General features: G+C 26.2%; 1 protein-coding gene across 1 annotated transcript; it reads right to left on the reverse strand.

Annotated features, from left to right (window-relative positions):
* Positions 1-1,322: 1,322 nt before the first annotated feature.
* Positions 1,323-4,951, reverse strand: LOC107931745 (chlorophyll a-b binding protein CP29.3, chloroplastic). Its single transcript, XM_016863676.2, has 2 exons — positions 4,281-4,951; positions 1,323-1,763 (listed from the first exon to the last, which is right to left on the reverse strand). Exons 1-2 carry the CDS (start codon positions 4,869-4,871, stop codon positions 1,446-1,448), a joined length of 909 nt encoding a protein of 302 aa, XP_016719165.2. The 5' UTR covers positions 4,872-4,951; the 3' UTR covers positions 1,323-1,445.
* Positions 4,952-21,250: the final 16,299 nt, after the last annotated feature.

Raw genomic sequence — 21,250 nt, forward strand, 5'->3', positions numbered from 1 at the left:
ACTATTCAAGGACGAATTTTCCTTTCTACATCGGGTTCTTCTTCATGGGAAGTTTCCTATAACAAAAATATCCATGAAAATGACATCAACAAGTACATCCATATAAACCATAAAATTTGAAATATGGTATCGCTAAAGCTCTACACATTTTTACCCCCACAAATGATATCCACTAGTGGTTGAATAATTGAGCTAAATCAGGTTTGAATCGGAGTGAAGCACAATATTAATATATTTTCTCGATATAAAGTATAAATTTAACATTTTGTTCAATTTTATCTATATTTACAAGTCGCTAACTTAAGACAATTTGGATTAGCCCATATTTGTTTTTTAATTTTTTTTAAAATATTTATATTTTTTTAATTTAATATTTGATTATATATTTTTTATTTATTATAATTACATATATGGATATCTTAATATTTTTTAATTTTCACATTATAATATTATATTACTATCGATATAATTTTTTGTATTATAACTTACATAATATATAAATATAATATAATCTAATATATCAGAAAATTAGAAAACATGTCGAGATTAGGCCTTGATTGTTTAAACCCAAACATGTTTCATATTTTAAATGAGCCTAATTATTTTTATTTAAGCCTCATTTTTGGGTCAAATATTTTTTACCAAAATCCTTTCAAGTTTTAAATGAGCCTTCAAGTTTGGACAAATAATATAACCATGAATAACTCTAAATGTTGTACATCACTATAAATTTAATTTTTATATGTTATAAATTTCATATTATATTATAAAATTAAAAAATGAGGTTAAAACCAACCACTTTCATACACCAATGGATCCATAATTATGTATAAAGTTGTTGATTTTTAACAATAATGAAAGATGCACAACATTTTTTTTAAATGAAATTCTTATTTTTATTTGTGAAAAAGAAAAGTCAAAAAAAAAACCACTCCAATTTGACAACCCGTTTCACTATTAATATATTAATAAAATATTTTTATTATTTAAGTTTTCGTCGATTGAGTTTTAATTTGATTGGTATCAATATTATTTTTAGTGCAGCAAGACATAGGTTCGAGTGTGTTAAAACACATTATCCTCCTATTTAAGGGTTAGGGAGGGACTATAAATAATTCTAAGTATTGTATAAAAAATAACAAATATAATAAAAACCTACAATAAAATTAATGTTAAAAAAAATCATATTCATATTCAGCGAAACTAGCTTGCTTGAGATGAAATTTTTCTTATTCAAATATTGATTAAATTGGATTAATTATTTCATCAACCTATAGACAAGCCTATTTTCATGAAAATTTATTTTAAAAAAAAGGCAAATGTCATACAAATAAGCCACTTAACGTTTTTTTTTTCTTTTTCATTCTTTTACAATAACATACCATATATTAAGTGTTTTTTTTTTTTTGAAATGGCCATATCCCTAATATAGGAGCCATATGAGATCAACTGTTAAAGCTAGCAATGAAGCTAATAGGACCCTTGCCAGTGTAAGCAGCCTGAATGCCAAAGATGAGGAAAGCAATCATGGCAAGCCTAGAATGCTTGATTTCAGCCAACTTGAGGTTATCAATTTTTTCAGGGTCAGAAGCTAAGCCAAGTGGGTCAAAATAGCCACCAGGGTATAGCCTTTTCTCAGGGTCAAGCTCAGCATTCCGTTGGAACTCAATGTAACCAATCACCAATACCTCAATCCATATTAATGTGGTCAATGAGAATGGAAGTGGTTGCCCTAAGTATGATGCTCCTTCCACTAACTCTACCTGAAAAAGGAAAACATAAAAAGGGTTAATTGCATTGGACATCCTTGAATTGTTGTCTGGATTTTAAATTGGTTCCTAAAATTTAGAACATTTAAATTGAGTCCTCAAAGTGTTAGTATTGTATCTATCAAATCTTTCTCTCAGCAACAAGTATTTGGTGCAATAGTAAGACACAAGATAGCATTGTTGGGAGGGACAATCACAAATCTCTAAAATGATTAGCTTTCGTAGATTGTAAAATAGATATGGAAGAAACCTTAGTTATACCAAAAAATCAAGACTTTTCATCAACCTAGCTTTCAATTTAGATGTTAAATACCAGCTTAAATTAAACCTATTCAAGGGTTAGGCTAAATTTCAAATTCTAATTCAGATTAGACTTGTTTATGAGTCAGGCTAACTACCCAAGCCTGAAGGTCTGCTTGAAATTTAGTAAGGTTTGAGTAAAAATATTAGATTTTAAAAATAAGCTATTAGACTCATTTAAATTATGGGTTCGACTCATGCATTCAAGGCCAAATCCCAGCTCAACTCATTTTTCGAAGCCTATAGTAAATCATATTATGTAATTTATAACACATAAAAAAATAAATATATAATAATATATAATCCTATAATGTAAACATTAAAAAAATGTTAAATTGTATTTTAAAAAATGAAAAAAATAAAATTATAAAAATATTTTTCAAAAATTTAAAATAATATGGATGGGTTTATTAGAATGGGTTTAAGTTAACCATTTGCAAATATAGGCAAGATTGTGTAAAATTTTAAGCCCATATTTCAGGCCGAGCTTGGGTAAACACAAAGTGTGTTAATATTATACTTAAGCCTAGCCCAATCCATAAACATCTATAGTTTAGATCTGACATGGAACATATTTAAAATATGTGGATCAAATTCTAAACATGTGTATTATCACATGAATAACTTGAATATGACACGTTAAAAGAAATAGACAATGACAACAAAAGTACTATTTCTTCTTTTTTTTTAACACATTAGATCTACATTGTCCACACGATAGGTATAGACAAATTGCAATTTGATCTCGTATGTTTCAAATATGCTCCACGTCAAATTTGAACTGATATTTAATGTTCAAGACAATGAATAAAAGACTTGACCAATACAATATTAATACTTTGAGAATTCGATTAAGACGTTTGAAAGTTTAGCAACAAATTTATATCTTAAATCGAAAATGTTTGCTACAATTAACCCAAAAACATGAATTAAGTAAATTCCATGGCCTACAAAGAACAAAAAAATCAGCATTTAAATGATGATAACAAAAGAAGTTTGTTCATCTTTGATACTGCCATGTATATCAACATCAGCATTTGTCAATTATCAGCCAATGCAACCATAAATTTCGTTTGGATCATATGAAGACACGATTGCATTGAGAAAAAGAAGAAAATGGGTTGTGGAAAACAGCCATTGTTTGTAATTTTCAGATGGTCCCTCGATGAAAATTTGCTTTTATGAACGAAAGGGAAACCAACCCATTTTATATCCCTCCAAAGGACAGATTTTTTTTTTATACATATATCATTTTCCTCCACTCATTTTTTTTTAGTTTCCTCCCTAAACAACAATAATTTTACATGTTTAGGTGGGTCGCCGATCGTGTCACTAACACCCATTTCAAAAAAAATAAAAGGTTTAATTGAATTTTTTATTAAAAACTAAAGATTTAATGAATTTTTTAAAAAAATTGAGAGGATTAATAATTTTTTTAAAAAACAATTAAATGGTTTAATTAAAATTTTTAAAGCTTTTGGAGTTAGAATTTTTAAAATTTTTGAAAGGCTAATTGAAGTTTTTAAAAATTTTTGTTCTACACATAAAAAAAAATAATAATACTCTGATTATAAAAAAAATTATTAATAAAATTATTGATAAAATAAAAATCCATTAAATTTAAGTCAATCACATGTCAAACCCTAATATATTATTCCAAATAATAGACAATATATATTAATATATATATATAAAGAAATTAGGTGAGAGAATTTTAAAATTCAAATAACACTTCACAAATTTTAACAAATATTTATATTAAAGATTTAATAATGAAAATTAATTTATCCTTTTACGTGACTGTTATTTTGTCAGTCACGCTAGTTTTCAAAAGCGACGAGAGTGATAGGCAAGGCCTCCCAAAAATTGAAAAATTGCATTTCCCTCCTTAAAATTTATAAAATTATAAATTATTAATGATAAAATTTTACTTTAATCCCTAAAAAATAATAAGATTTTAATTTAGTTCTTTAAAAACTTATAAAGATATTAACTAATATAATAGTAAAATTATATTTTAACTCTTATCAAAATTTATTATTTAATTCTGATTCCAAAATAATTGTTCTAATAAATTATGTTTTTAATACAAAAAATTAATTTACTCTCCACTAATTTATTATTTTTTTAAGCAAAAAAATAATGCAATCTGATTATGCAATATAACACATAAAATTACATGCAAATGCAAGAACTTCTAAAATGACATACCTTCCCTGCGTCTTGCCATGCAACGCCGGTGACTGCCTCAACGGCGATAGCACCAAGCGTACCCAACATTGCCCATCTCCCATGAATCAACTCACACTCTCTAAACCTTTGAATCCCAAAAACCTCCGTGTACGGCTGAAACGGCGTCGGTTTCAGCTCCGCCGTCTCGCTAATCACCCCTATAATTTCACCAGCCACATTCTTGGCTAAGTTTTGGTCCAACGAGTCCAAATCGTACTGTAAGTATTCAGCCGGTTTAGCAAACCCGAAAGGATCGAACCCACGGTCTCCGATCATTGTACCGTCAAGCCATTCCGGTGGGTTTGCGCCCGGGAACCAAACAAGGCGATCGGATGGCCGTTTAGGGGCGGCCTTTTTTGGTGCGGGTGGTGCTTTCTTGGTTCCAAAGCCGAACCTAGCTTGGATTCTACCGGAGCTTGGGTTAGAGGTTTGGATACGGGTACCGAAAAAATGTGACACGGTGGCAGCTGTGGTGGTTGCCATGGCTGAGGAGTAGGCAGTGATGGTGGTTGAATTGCTTTGGAGGATATTGAGTCTACATGTATGCAAAGTTTGTACGATATATATCATGTGTTATGAAAATTGGGGAATCACATGTATTGAAAAATGTCTAGTTAATTATGCCTTTGTTTTATTTTTGGTTAAAATATGCTCCAAGTCCTTATGCTTTTTGTACATTTAGAATTAGTTCTTTACTTTTTGAATTGATTAAAATATGATCCAAGTCCCTATATTCTTCATATATTTGGAATTATTTCATCTACTTTTCGAATTTAAAAATTAAGTCCAATTGTTAACACCTTAATACTAATTTTGTTAAATTTTTTGGCCTAACCTTTTGAAGTAAAACATTTCTCATTTAGTAGTCATGTGGCAAAAAAATAACGTAATGTACTTAGATTTAATAGAAAAAATTTAACGATATTAACAATTGCACTGACATTTTATAAAAGTAGTGGGACTAAATTTTAAATATATGAATAAGACAGGGACTTGGAGCATATTTTAACCTTTGTATTTTTACTCAATTTTTTTTGTTGTTCCCTATTATTTTAGTTTCAGTTAAATTATTATTTTAATTTCTCTACCATGTAAAATTATGCATTTAATTTCTATACTTTAATTTAACACATTTTAGTCTTTACTTTTATAATGTTGTTAGTCAATACAAATTGTTAAACCATTAATTATTCTCAATAAAATAGCGATATGAAATAAATAAAAAAATCCTTAAACATTCAGTTAACATGTAAATTTATTGATCTGATAAAATTATTTTGACTGTTTTTTTCTAAATCACGTTACCGTTTTACCTAGAATAGTTAACTGTATCAACAATTTCAACTAACTAATAACATTATGAAATAGAAATATCAAACTATGTTAAATTAAAATATAAGTATTAAATTATAAAAATTACCATAGTACAGGGACCAAAATATAATTTTACGTTTAGTTTTTTTTATCAAATTGATGAGAATGAGAATTTTAGGGCTCTCATTTCTGGCTTATCCATCTATGGGTGAGGTTGGATATGGTTTCATGGCTTCTTCACCTTATTATTTTGTGGGGTCTTATGGAATTTTTTTTTCTATCATTTTCCAGCACAGCTTTCTACGATTCCTTTTAACCAAACAAACAATTAGGTTGTTTTATAATGAGAAAGAAAAAAAAAATTGGGGTGCTATATTGAAGAAAATAAATAAATTGGTGAAAATATCTTCATCCAATTACTCAATGGGAAAGATGTTACAACATCAAGTGGACAAGATTTATATGGGCAGATTTAACTATGATTTTAAGAGAATATTTTTCCCATATAAATTATATTTAGTTGATTCCAAGTTCGATTTGTTTGGAGTTCAGGTTACTTCGAATTTAGATTATTTTAAAATTGAATCATTTTGAGTTTTATGGATTAGTAGGGGCGAAATCATAATCGTTTTACGGGCTAGAATTAAATTATAATTTTTTTGTGTATTTAAAGTGAAATTTTATCTTGTATTAACTTATAATTTCATTGTTTTTGAAGAGATTAAAAATAAATCTTTTTATTTTGCTGGTCAAAGTACAATGATAATTTCTAATTTTATAATTTATAAAGGGATTAAAAAATAATATTCTAATTTTGGGAGACCCAAGCTTCTACTTGCCCTTTCTATAGATTCGCCTCTATAGATCAGGCCATTTAAGAATCAACTCAAATCATTTCAAATTTATGTTACTTTGAGTATTGGTGCTTTTAAGTTTGAATAATTTTGAATTATTAACTTTATATAGTCAAATCAGATTAGTTCAGATATATTCGAATTTTAGATTCGAGACAGAACGAAGAGTACTACCATATATATAGACTTGGTTTGGATGCTAACAATTGAGGAACATGCAACCTAATCATGCATGTTGTATACTTCGCCAGTGTCTGTTTGTGTTGATGAAAGGAACAATGTATAGTTTGAGTTTATGTTCTTCTACGATGGATGAAACAGATAGCTATTGCTTGAGTGAATGCTTGCGTTAACTTTTCAAAGCTTTATTAGTTTATTGCTTTTGTTGGTGTGTAATGGCGATAAACTTGATACTATGGTTCAATTCTTCAGCTGCTGAACTTTGGCTCCAACCAGTCACATTACATCATTCGTGAATCCAACCCCTAATCATAAAGTGTGGACAATCTAAATTCATATAATTCGATTCCAAATTGATTTAAATTCAAATCCATCTGAAGCTAAAATGATCTGAACTCAAAATAATTCGATTTCATTATAACTTGACCCAGATTTTATAAAAGAAATTGAATCTTAAACTTAAATAACCCAAACTCAAATAACTTAAATACTAAATTTGACACAAGCCGAAACCACTGAAAATTTTTAAAACTTAAATTGAGACAATTTAAATTAATATGACCTAAAACTAATCCCAGACAATGAGATGACAAAGTTTAAATCCGTACAATATTTGAACATGTACACAATATTATAACATAATAAGTTTTTTTATTATTATTATAATAACATGGCAAAGCTCAAACAATTAATGCAACTATCACGACTCGAACCTAAATTACACCTAAGGCAGTGAACACCCTTAATTATCAGGCCATAAGTTGATAACATAATAAGCTTTAATAAGCTGTGATTAGTCCATTATTATTATTATTTTAACATAGTGATTAGTCCATTATATATGCATTGATCAGAAACTATTCTTAGCAAAATTGGGCCAACATTTTCCAGAAAGAGGATACAGTTTCACCATGAAAAAAGCCCAAATTTGTGATTACTACATTCTTGACCTTACAATGACCCAAAAATAATAGGGCTTTGGCTCAATTCTAACAATGTTCATGCAACACACTCATGCTCAATGGCATTTTGATTTATGTGATTTATTTAAATGTTTTATACATTTATTTCCTACTCTAAAATGTTTAGTTTTAACCCTCCAAAATTTTATAATTTTATTTCGGCCTCTCTTTAAGTAGAATTTCTGGGTTCGCCTTTGAGGTTGGGTAACAGTTCACACAATGACGTGCGGAGAACTGTAAGAGAGAGGTTATGATGTCTCTAGTTAAGTAGAAAGGTAGAAGGAGAAACATTATCCCTTCCCACCATTAGAGACAAATATTTATAGTCAAGGGTGGTCCTTTGGTAACTCGGGGTCTTAATACGTATACGGCACAAGTCCCATCCTGATTGATAACTTGAAAACAATAACTTTCTTGATAAATTATGATGAGACAAAGATGGATTAAACGAGGTACCAAGTGTGTCATGTAAAAGAAAGCTTATCTTCATTTAGCAAGGTAAGTCAACCTATCTTACCTATGTATTACTCCTAATAAAGATGTAATGGTCGATGTTACGATGTGTCAAGAACGATAAAAGCTAAAGTATTACTTCTAATAATTATAAAGTTTTAATTAAATCCATCAATTCATGTATTCGTGTATATATATACACATTAATATCATATTTGATGTCATGTCATATTTTTTAAAAAATTCTTTAGAATCATACAATCATATGGCACCAAAAGTTAGACAACAACCATTTTCCAAGGCATAATTATAGAGGCATAGTAGTATATATCATAGAGCTTGTGTGATATACACTTTAACGATCCTTATGATATAGATAGGCTGTAAAGGGAAAAATCATGAGGTGGACCATGATTCCACACGTGTCAATGTCGAAAACATGTCGCGGAAGTAACATTCTTAGCCACGTGTTAGAAAAAGACAGGTCCAAGTAGCATGCAAACTGCCACCATCATCAAACAAAACAATGGCAAAATGCCATTGAAAATTGAAATCACTGTAACACTGCCATTTTTTGTTTGTTTTTTTTTTTAAAATTGGGTTTGGTATGGTAATCATGATTTAACATATATTAGTTAAACCTTAATCATTTTATTTTTTTCATAATCATGAACTTAATTGAATGTTCACAGAGAACAATTCAACCTTAATTATTTTGATGAGAAAAAAAGAGAGGAAAAAACAAAACCTCCCAAGGTTTCAAGTGCCAATGCAATTTTGAATTTAATTGAATAGTTACTACTTACAAAGAAGAATCTAATTGGAAGAAGAAAAAATAAAGCAAAAGAGTTCCATTTATTTTCACCAAAATCGATAAAAATAATTTATTGATATTCCTTTTAATTTTTATGTTTATTTTATGATCTATATTTAAGGTTCGTGGTTACTCCTTCATCAACGAAACTAAAATTTTTCTGGGGCGTTCAGATTGAGTTATATAAATCTTTTACCATTTATTTACTTAAAATTTTATAAAACTTCAAAGGCTAAAAACATAATTTTTCATTTTAGAAAGGGCAAAGGCCCCTATTTGCCCTCTCTCTTCACTCCTATAATTATGTCTCTAAAATATAAATTTACATTCTAAAAATATAATATACCTTATTATTACATTTAATAATTATTGGTTAATATATTTTCTTTCGATACAATACAATATAATAAGGGGGAGAGGCACATTAGTACCATGATCTTTGAGGTGCCAAGTCTAATTACGGTAGGAAATTTTGGCTTTTAAGTCATTAAAACATGTCTATTAATTAATGAATGGTAAATGCAACCCTGATTTTTGGTCCATTCCTCAAAGGGTGATTACCCATACTCATATTTTAGGATTAAACTCTAGAGAGTTACCTGATGTGTATAGTTTGCTACCATTGATGGTGTGTGAGTTATATAAAAAAAACATAACGAATATCATGTCAACATCATAGTTGAACTAATTTGATATTCTATTTTTATTCAATAAATTAAATTTGACAATTTATTATTAATTATAACAGATTTTTCAAATTTTAATTTCAATTATATAATTAAATTATTGTACCAATTAATTTTTAATTCGATTGAAGCAATCTATCTGTAACAAATAAGATAAGATTATTGGACCAAAATGTTACTCAAAATTTTCCATATCCTATAGAAGCATATTCAATTTTTTAAAAATTTATTCTTTAATAAAAGAATTTCAATTATATTCAAATATATATCCACCAAAATAAAAACTCAAAAAAAATTAAAAACCCCAAAATTGGCCGACAAAATCAATAAAAAGTCCAAGCACCATCATATTTGTAGAGAGAAAAAAAAAGGGAAAAATCTTAGGTAAAAAAGTCAATAATAGGAATTTTCTATAACAAAATCTCCAAGGGAACCAACCCCCAAAACTTTTGGTACTACTAATCTTCCCATCATATCAATCAAATAAACAAAAAAAAAGGAAAAAAAATATTTTAATTCGAATTTGTATAATCCTAATCAATGATTAATTGACAACTAAGATTTATTTATATATACAAAAAAAGTCAATGAGGTTTTAATTTCATGAAAATATAAGTTTGGGTATTTTTCGATTTTTAATTCTAAATTTATTTTGATTTAAGTTTTGTTATGTATAATTATTTGAATATATGATTTTTTGCATTTTTCGTGTTTATTTTTACGGTTTATATTTAGAATTTGTGATCGTTCTTCCTAATAATGTTGTTTTCAATGTGTCTTACCACTACACTTAAACATTCGTTGATATAATTATTCGAATATATTAATTGTATTTATAATTATACTCATAGTCTATTAAAACGAATAGGCATGATGATAAATTTAGTTTTTAATGTTTATATCTTTTATCGATTTGGCTTTTTAAATTAAATTTAACTATTAATATTTTAAAAGAGTCAAATCGTATTTTTAAAGAAAATGTTAACAAAAATATTAATATTTTTAATGATGTTGGCGAGACAACTTGTGTGGTAGTCCACGTATACTTCATACTAAGGGTGCATTTGTTTCACAGAAAATGCCGTTGTTAATTTCATGGAAAGCAATTTGGCAAGTGAAAAATGATTTACAGGTCAACATAAAATAAATCATTTTTTCTATAAAATGACTTATCTTTTTAAAAAGCACAAATCATTTTTTAGAAATGAACGATTAATTTATTTTAATATAAAAAATTAATTTCAATCAAGCCTAATATTATTATGTTAATAATAAGTTTTTAATTTTAATTTTAAAAATATTTATAATATTAATAAATAATATTATAATTTTTAATATTATTAAATATAAATATTTAAATATTTATATTTAATAATATAACAAATTATTAATATAATTAATATAGTTTATTATTTTTAAATTTTATTAATAAATTTTAAAAACAATCATTTTAAAATTTAAATAATATTCTTCATATATTATTGAAAGTATTTATATTAATATTTTAATAATAAATATATACTATAAATATAAATATATTAATAATAAATATTTTATACCGTTAAAATATGTCATAAGTCCATGTACTCTTCACAAATTTTGAATTTAGTCCCTATACTTTTAATTTTAGGAATTTAATTCCTCTACTTTTTAGATTTCAAAATTCAGGTCCAATTGTTAACACTATTATTTAAAAAAAAAATTGGTGTGACATTTTTAAATAAAAATACTCTCCATTTAACTAAAAATTGAAGTTGTAATGAACTTGAATTTAACAAAATAATTTTAATAATGTTAACAAACGGACCTGGATTTTTAAATCTAAAAAGTATGACTAAATTCTAAAAAACAAAAGTATAGGGACTTCTAATATATTTTAACCTAGAATAAAATAGGAATATTTTAAATTATATAAATATGAATATTTGTTTAAATCATGTTTGGCTTCATTTATCCCTTCCAACTCTAGTGTGTCAATTTACATTCTCGTACATGTAATATATATTTAAATTAAATTTTCATTAAGCATTGTGTATTATTAAGTTTATATGTGATATCAAATATTACAAAATATTATCTTATTTATATCATGTTCGTTTCACTAAGAAAAAAGTTTACAAAATGATTTCAAGAAAATTTGCCTCACAACGAAAAATATTTTACGCAGAATCATCTAAATACAAAAAAAATATAAGCTTTTCCAAAAAATCAATCTATTTTCTAGAAGTTGTTTTCAGTGAAACAATGCAGCCTAATATGACGCTAATTTTTTTATATGTCACATCAATAAATAATTTAAAAATTATAAAAAAAATATTTAAAAAAAATTAGCATGAAGTACACGTAGATTGCTGTGCAGGCTAACATGTTTAAAATCTTAAAGTTTTAGTTCGTATTTTTTTAAAAACATTTCAATTTTTTAAAAAAAGTTGATGATTAAATTTAATTTTTTTTAAAAAATTGAAGGCTAAATTTAATTAAAAATAATAAAAATCAAATTGAAAAATTATGTTAAATAAAAAAATAAAAGTAGGGGGCTTTTCGATTATATATATTTGCCTGAAATTTGTGATAAGATTTTTCAATATAAAAAAATTGATATAATTTATCGAATGATCTTTATTGGAAAGTTCATCAGTAAACAAAAGAAGAAACTAGTTGTTGGGTAGTTGCTCTCAATGCACCTAAAACTGGAGGAGCACTCAGCTATATTTTTGCTTTGCTAATAGGCCCAAATATCCCCAGATATTCATAAAATATTATGTATCTAAATTTTGGTTTATTTCTAGTTTTAGGCCTTCTATTATATTTAAATTTGATTTTTAATCCTTATACTTTAAGTTGACACATTTGGTCTATTTACTTTTGTAATGTTATTAATAGATTTAAATTGATAACTAACTGTTGTTAAATGATGACGAGTGTTACAATCAGAGCCGCATGGAAATATAATTAATTTTGTTTAACTAGGAATAAATTCATTTGTGTTCATTTGAGTCTTAAAAGTCCGGGGTTTAAAAGCGTTTAAGTGCATAATATCTTTTACTTTAAAGATTGGGCCAACGTTTTAAAACCGGACTAGTGATCAAACTAACCAAATCACCAATTCAACTGATTTGATTGTTGATCCAAAAATAATTAAATAAACAATTAAAAACTTTATAAAACTTTTAAACAAATTATGAACAAGCCCAACCATCCTTTTTTGTTTCAATTTTTTTAAATTTTACCAGTTTTGAGCAGTTTGCTTAAAGACCAAATTAATTTTTTTATCCCAAAATTCAATAATGATTTAGGAAATTATGAGTTGTTTAATACTTATATCAAAGAAATAATAATAAATTTATTCGTTTTTATTAATAATCTCATTATAGGTTATCATTTGCATAATATCTAAAATTACTCATAGCCCCTCAACTCATAAATAAGAGGATAATACATTTTAACACACTCAGAGTCACGTCCTCCTACATTGGCAACAATATCCATGCCAATCGAGCTAAGACTTAGGACCTTTTTAGATGGATAATGCATTTACTTGCTGTTAATGTAAAAAATAATGATATCGATGAGATTAAATACTATAACATAAGATAAAAAGAAGTATAAACATACTGTACTAAAAATAAACGTCCTTCCAAAGGGATCTCAACCAATAAATTCATTCGTTTTTTTAAATAATACTTTGGGAAACTAAATTTTAAAAAAAATCAAAATTTAATATATAATTTATGAAAAAGTTAAAAAGAAAGTATAAACATTTGTGAGGGGTGCATGTGAGGGCTAGGGGGTGATCTGTTTCTCTTTCTTATTTCAGAGTCACTGTCAAAAAAGAGCAGAAAACATTAAATAGAGGCACACGTGCATGTCTGACACATCCCATTCGTGTGAAATTTCAGACATTGGAAAGTGTACAAATTTCAATTTAACTTCTATTCTTTTCTATTTTTTATAATATTTTTTTCCTCAGTACCACACGTGTGGGATCAGACATCGTGTTTCGTGAGGCTGACTTGTGACAGAGTTGAATTTTTGAATAATGTTAAAAGTTGAATTTTTTTATTGAATATTGTTTTATTTGATTTTAAGAATAAAATAATAAATTTATATATTTATATGTAAATTGACTAAGTTTTAGCTTGAGTTTTTTTATATAAATATTTTTTATTATAAAAAATTATAAAATAGTCATCTGACTATTTAAACTTATTTTTTTGTCACTCGTTGGTTAATATAAAAATAATAACATTCAATATAGTTCAGTGACCAAAAAAAAATTATTATAGTTAAATGACTATTTTATAACTTTTCATAGTTATGTAATAAAAAAAAGTTATAATTGGATGACAACTAATGTAGTTTACCCTTTATAGATACAAATATTGGCTAGACTTATATGTCGCTTGAATTGAGTATAAAAGGACTATATGAGTCCTAGTCCCCTAAAATGAAAAAAGTTTCTCTATAAACTTTCTTAAATCTATAAAAGTATAAGTTAATACTTAGTAAAATTATAGTTTGACCCTTTTAAAATGATAAATTTTTTATTTAATCTTACCAAAAACTATGATAATATAAGCTAATAATGGTAAAACTGTATTTTAACACTTATAAAAAATATATAATTTAATTTCGGCTCCTCTAGAAAATGTTTCTAGCTTGGCTCCTGTTGAGTATTAAGATATTCAAGTAATAATATAATTAAAATTTGATATTAATATAATATAATACAATAATAATATTTTTAAAATATAAAAAAATATAAGTTATTTATATGTATTAAAATTATGGGTTAATATTTAGTAGATTGACAGTATACTTTTTTTATTTTACAAGCAATCTTAAAAAATTGTCATATGTTTTTTTAAATATTTTCTTATACCTTTTATAGGTCATTTGTTAACTCTCTACTCTTACTTGTGGTGTTTACAATATACCGAGAGGGTTTTGGTAAACAAAATTTTGAGCTTTTTTAGCTGACTTGGCACAAATTGAGGCAGGGGCGAAGTCAGAAAATTTTTTTAAGGGGGGCCAGATGAAATTTTAATTTTTTATATTTTATATCTTTATAATTTATAAAGAATTAAATTGAATTTTTATAATTTTAGGGGGCCAAAGTGCAATTTTATCTTTATTAATTTAATTTTTTAAAATTAAGAGCCAAAATAATAATTTTACATTTTAAGGGGGGCCGGGGCCCATGCCAGCCCCCCAGGCTTCGCCCTTAAATGGAGGATTGGGTAGTCAAACCCTCTAATTGTAGTATTTGGTAAATTGAGCTTTATAAGAGATTGTTAAGTTAAAACCTCCAAAACAAAATACACATGAATGAAAAACTTTTTTCATAGTTAATTGGAAATAAGATATGTGAAATGACATATATCACCATACTTACTAAAAAATCATTTCCTTTTGTAACCCCCCTTACCCCAAATCGTTACCAGAATAGGGTTATGGAGCATTACCGGAATTTACAGAATAATTACACACAATTCCATTATTTTCTTATGTTTATGTCAAAGCTGTCTTCTTGAGCAGCAGTCACTAAAATATTTATAACTGGAGCCACGATACTTCAAATTAAGTTCCGTTAATTTTCCTTAAAACTAGACTCATATACCTTTCTACCATAAAATTTTCAGAATTTTTAATATATCCAATTAGTACAGTTTATTCCTCAAAGTTACCCTTGGTCTGCTATTTGACAACTTCGACCCTTTTTTACTAAAATTTAATTATCTCATAGCATAGGACTCGGATGATGTTCCCGTTTATTTCTCTTGAAAATAGATTCATTAAAGATTCTAAACATATAAATTATAGCTCATAATTATTTTTATGCAATTTTTAATGATTTTCCCAATTCAGAATAGGGAATTCCAAAATCAATCTGACATTGTTTCACGAAAATTCAAATTCATACCAAATTAGTCAAATCCTATTTTATATCATAACCAAACCTAAATTTTTTTATTTCATCATTACATTTACAATTTCAAAATGACACACACATAAGACATCCTAGGTATATGCCATTACCCATAATTAACACACTTTACCTCATTGAATTCGGAATCGGCCTGGGATGCTGATTCAACGTTCTATCTTTACTTTACCTGTGCACGGAAACAAACTGTACGCTGAGTATGGTATACTCAGTGGTATTTCTATAATCCAAACACTTGATAATATAACAATTAAACTTAAAATCACAATAACAAATATAACTATTCATTTATTTATTTTATAGATAAGTTTCATTTACTTACCATAAAAATTCTATACAAGCCATATAACAAACACAACAACATATTTGCTCAATTCTTTTCATTTGCTTACCGTATAAATTCTTTACAATATATTCACAATTCATTTGTATTCACACTTTACTTCTTAACAATATACCATTTTAATTCATTCTAACATCAATCATCATCCATTTGAACTTCACTCATTTCATGAACCTTTTGGTTCATGTTTTCAATCTCATATCTCAATTTCAATTCTCAATTCAATTTCTCATTTCATTCCAATAGCTCAATCAATCAAATTCACTCGATTTATCTTTTCACTTATTTACCCCTATTAACAAGACTCGGACTCTGATGGATACGTGGATTGCTCCCAAACACACCAGAATATCCAACCCAAACACACCAGAATATCCAACCCAAACACACCCGGAATATTATAAATCCTCTATAACACACCAGTATATCATATCCTCCCAAATACACCAATAAGGCATTAAATGCCTCTTTAGATAAACCGAAGTATATAATAACAGAAACATCTTCTCAGCCGAACTACAAATCTCCTCATCACATCATAAATCCAATGGCATGCCATTTGTATCCAATCTGGTCTGATACTGTTAATAGGGTATTTGATTCACTTTCTTAATTTAATAAATCTTTCATCAATCTATCATTCTAATAATCACATATATTCACACATTTCCATAATTTCATATATTTTCATTCAATTCAACAAATATATTTCAATTATTCACATTAATTCATAATTCAATACAACTCAATTCACTTTTCAATATCAATTATTCAATTATCACAAATCTCATATATTCATATCAATTCCCTCATATTCCAATCAATATAATTTTTCAATATAACATTCATTCAATATTCAAATTTTTACATAATCATATATATAATATATTTCAATCAATATAAATTCAATCAAAATGATTTCAATCAATATAAATTTGATAAATTCATCACATACCAAAATTAATCCATTTCAATTGTAAAATATCATAATTGTAACACTAACAATTGTCATCTGTATATAAATATAACAAATAATGACTGAGTTCGGATTATAGAAATACAAACCGTATTTTCTCGAGCTAACTCCCGTTGTCTTTGCCATTTTTCTTTGTTTAGCCGAGATTTCCCGAGACAACATTAGCTATGGGAATTAAAACAATTCATATTCGTTAATTCTCTACTAATTTATATCTAATTAATAAATTTTGATTCAATTTCTACTTTAATTTCAATTTAATCTTAACTAAGTTCACTTACTTTTTCTATCTCAATTCATACTTCATTTCTATTCAAAATTTGTCCAAACTCATACTTAACTATTAAATTTTCAGCATATTTTCCTAATTTCGAAAATTTCATCAATTTAGTTCCTTCAACATAAAACTTATGAATTACTTTACAATTCAGTCCTTATTTCATTTCTAACTTGAATTCTTATCAATCTAACCCCTAATTCATTTTTTTATTCAACATGAACAATATTTAGCATTCTAGTAACTTTCAAAATATTAATTTAATTTCATCAAAACTTTGTTCTAAAGCTTTTAAAATATCAAAATTAAGTAAAAAGGGCTAAATTAACTTACCTATTAAACTTCCAAACCTTCAAACCCTAATTCTCCCTTTTTCTTTTCTTTCTCCTTCCTTTCTTTGCTTCCCCTGCTTTTCGTTTGCCTATTCTGTTTTTTTTTTCTTTGTTTCCTTTCTCTTTTTCTTTATTTATTTACTATATATATATAAAATATAATAAAAAAATATCTATATTTAAAAATCTATTTAATAACAAATATTTATTTAACACTTGTATACATTTTTATTATTACACATGTCACAAATTTTACCATATATTTGTCATAATTTAATATATTTATTACATAAAAATCTCATAATATAATTATTTAATTAATAAATATCTTATTTAATATTAAATACTAATATTACAATTGTACACACTTATATTTCACATTTGTACCAATAAATTCATTACAATTGTCATTATTTAATTTATTTATCAAACAAAAATCTCATTATTTAATTATTTAATTAATAAATATCTTTTATTCTAAAATTACACTTGTACAAATTTTATCATCACACATTTGTCTTTATTTCAATTTATTTCATAATATAATAACTTAATATCAATTAAATAATAATAACCATAATAATAAATTAATTAATTAATATAAGAAAATCCTAGACTCTTCCATTTTTTGCCGCCTAAATTCATACGTTAGGCATAATTGCCTATTTGGTCCCTTTTTATTTTCTTTTAATCTACAATTCAACTTTCATCCTTTATTGAATTTAGTCATTTTTCCTAATTACTCTTAATTAAGCTAAATTCACTTAATTAAAACTCTAATTAACCACTCGATTAACTTCATAAATATTTTTAATAAATATTTTTTAATCCATTTTTCAAAAATAGTGATCCGAAAATACACCTTTCTAATAACCTTAAAGTTCGGGTCGTTACACCTTTGCTAAATGCTCTCAAACCTAATAGAGGTGCCAAAATATCAGTAGCCTCATTCTAAAAAACATTCACTAATTAATCTATGTACTCTTAATTTGTTTTCAATTTATTTGTGTAAAATAATTTTTTATACAACTTAAGAAATTTACAAATAAGGAACTTAATAAAATTGTTTATTTAAAATTTCAAAAATATTTACTAATTAATTTCTATAATGGATGTTTTAATTAATTGGTAATAGTATTTTGTTTCAATAATTTCATCCAATAAAGACTAAAGTATTATAAACAAATAAATACTTAACAATAAAACGTGTCATGCCCTTATTTATCATTTTATACATATCAATTTTCAGTTAAATTTTACCAAATACTTTTAAATAAACAATTAATAGAATCAGTTAATCAAATCAATCGCTGTAGTCAACAATCAACTATCAACTATTTCTCAAATAAAACCGAAATATTTTCCTAAAATTATTCCCTACCTGAAAAAATAAAAATAATGTTATTATAATATAAAATTTCTCAAATATTATTGATAATTTATTTATTTTTACTCTGCAAAGGTTGAACTCCTTTGCAACAATACATTAAATCTCATCAATCACTGTCTTCTATTTTCTGCAACGTTTAGATTTTTGCTTTATAGTGTATTATTACTTTTATTATTTTTATATTTTATGCTTTTTTTTTCAATCTATGTTGTAAAAATTGTCAAAATCTTTTGGCATGTATAAAAGCTTATCAGGCTTTGAATGAGAGTCGGTTCAATCTAAATGATTAAAAATGTTAATTTTAAGGAAAAATATTTGGTCACGACTTAGAGCGGTGATAAGCGTCTTATAAAATATAATAAAATATTAAAAAATAAAGTTATAAAATAAATGAGACACGTGGTTGTTTTTTAAGTCTATTTGTAAAATTAAAAAAGTACATTACTAAACGATTGAGTCTTAACTTGATTGGCATGAGTATTGTTACTAATGCAAAAGAATGTAGGTTTGAGTATACTGAAACGCATTATCCTCCTATTTATGGATTGAGGAGAGACTATTAATAATTCTAAATACTGTGTCATAAAGAGCAGAACCTATAATAAAATTTTAAAATATTCTTATACTAATCGAACTAATACTCAATCGGCTAAGTTTAATTACTATTCTTTTTCCTCTTAAACTTTCCCATTCATGAACACCATTTCTTGAAATAAAGGAGAAAATTGTTTTGGTAAAAATATGTCCTCGATACTTGTGCTTAAATAAAATTTTAATTTTAATTTATATACTTAAAAAATTTTAAATTAAATTGCATTACATTTTTATTTAAAAATTTTATTCTAGTTATTTACACAATTAACTAAAATTTGCTATGACTACAGCTAATCAATCACACCAACTTCAAAAGCAAATTATTACGAATTCAGTATGCATATATGATAGTAAGCAAAATTTAATAAAAAAAATTAATAGTGTCAATGATTAGATAATAATTTTTAATTTGAAAAAGTAATATAATTTTGTTTTTTAAATTTTTTTAAGTATAAGGACTAAACCCCAAAGTTTACTAAAATACAAGGAGTGAAACAAAATTTTGACCAACTATTTTTCATCCTATGAATTTCATCCATAATGTAAGACTAATGAAGTTTTAACTATCAAAAATCAATTGTTGTGTCAACTGAAGAGGAAAATGATAAGGACAGTGGATAAGATGATGGACAAATTATTCTCAACTAATTAATTATTGACACATTTTGGACAAATAGTTGGGTACCTATCAACTTTTGCCAATTTGCAGGACAAAGGCAGAAGAATGTCCTCAATAATTTTATACCCTTCACCATCCAACTTTTTGGGCTAGTTGGTTGAAAGGTTTGGCTATGCTTCATGGCTAAATAAATTTTCATTTATAATGTTTAGCTAATTTCAAGATAGGAAAATTGACACTAAAAAATTGACATTAAAAAATTGACCTTTCTTAAGTTTGAAACCATCCCCCCACCATCCAAGAAAAAGAAGAAAAGAAAAATACTACAAGAAGATAAGAAACAACAAATTTTTCATATCCGTATTATAGCTTATATTGGAGTTTGTGGTTGTCATTTCTAATAATGTTGTATCTAAGGTTTAAACTTAAATTATCTATTCAAGAGTGTAATGTGCCTTACTACTGCACCTAATACTTGTTGGTGATTTTGTTGTTTGGTTGACGGAATGTAAAGTTACGTGAAAGTGTACTTTTTACAAAATTTTACAATATAGATTTTGTTTCTTTTATTTTACTAATAAATTAATGTATTTCTCTAATAAATTAATTTTAATTTTTTTAAATAGATAAATTAGAATTAGGGAAGAACAATAAACAACTAACCTTCTTTTTAATCATAGCAAAATGGAAAAGAAAAAAAATTTATTATAACATTAAATGTGATATAACAGATTAAATATTAAGTTTTCTCTATTTGTAATAATATATAAATATAATTGAAATGTTAATTGAACAATATATTAAAGAACTAGAGAATTTGATTTATTAGTATTATTAGAATTTCATTTTGGTTTAATTAAAAAGAATAGAAGTCGTTAAAAAATAGAGTTCAATTGTAAAAAAAAAAAATAGATTACCAACGGAACGTAAGATTACTTAAAGAGAGGTGAGACAGACACTTTCTATGCCTACAAACCTAAATGTAGGTTATGTTGAAGTAATAAAATCTTTAAAATCCGAGGTTGATCAATAGGGAAGTTGATTAAAATTTACAAATATTATGATAAAACAAACATTTAACATTAAATTTGGAATGAGTGTAGAGATATCAAAAATGAAGGTGGGAGACAGAAGCGCCAGAAATAAAAATAAATGCCTGGAATAAAATAAACTGAGGTTAGAGGATGCACTCTTGGTGTCTTGCTAAG

The sequence above is a fragment of the Gossypium hirsutum genome, chromosome A10, assembly GCF_007990345.1.
Source record: "Gossypium hirsutum isolate 1008001.06 chromosome A10, Gossypium_hirsutum_v2.1, whole genome shotgun sequence".
NCBI classification, from domain to species: domain Eukaryota; kingdom Viridiplantae; phylum Streptophyta; class Magnoliopsida; order Malvales; family Malvaceae; genus Gossypium; species Gossypium hirsutum.

Coding starts and splice junctions, on each gene's coding strand:
- LOC107931745 (XM_016863676.2), bottom strand. CDS start 4,871: ATGATATATATCGTACAAACTTTGCATACATGTAGACTCAATATCCTC. Junction 1,764..4,280: donor CATGGCAAGACGCAGGGAAG/GTATGTCATTTT, acceptor TTCCTTTTTCAG/GTAGAGTTAGTGGAAGGAGC.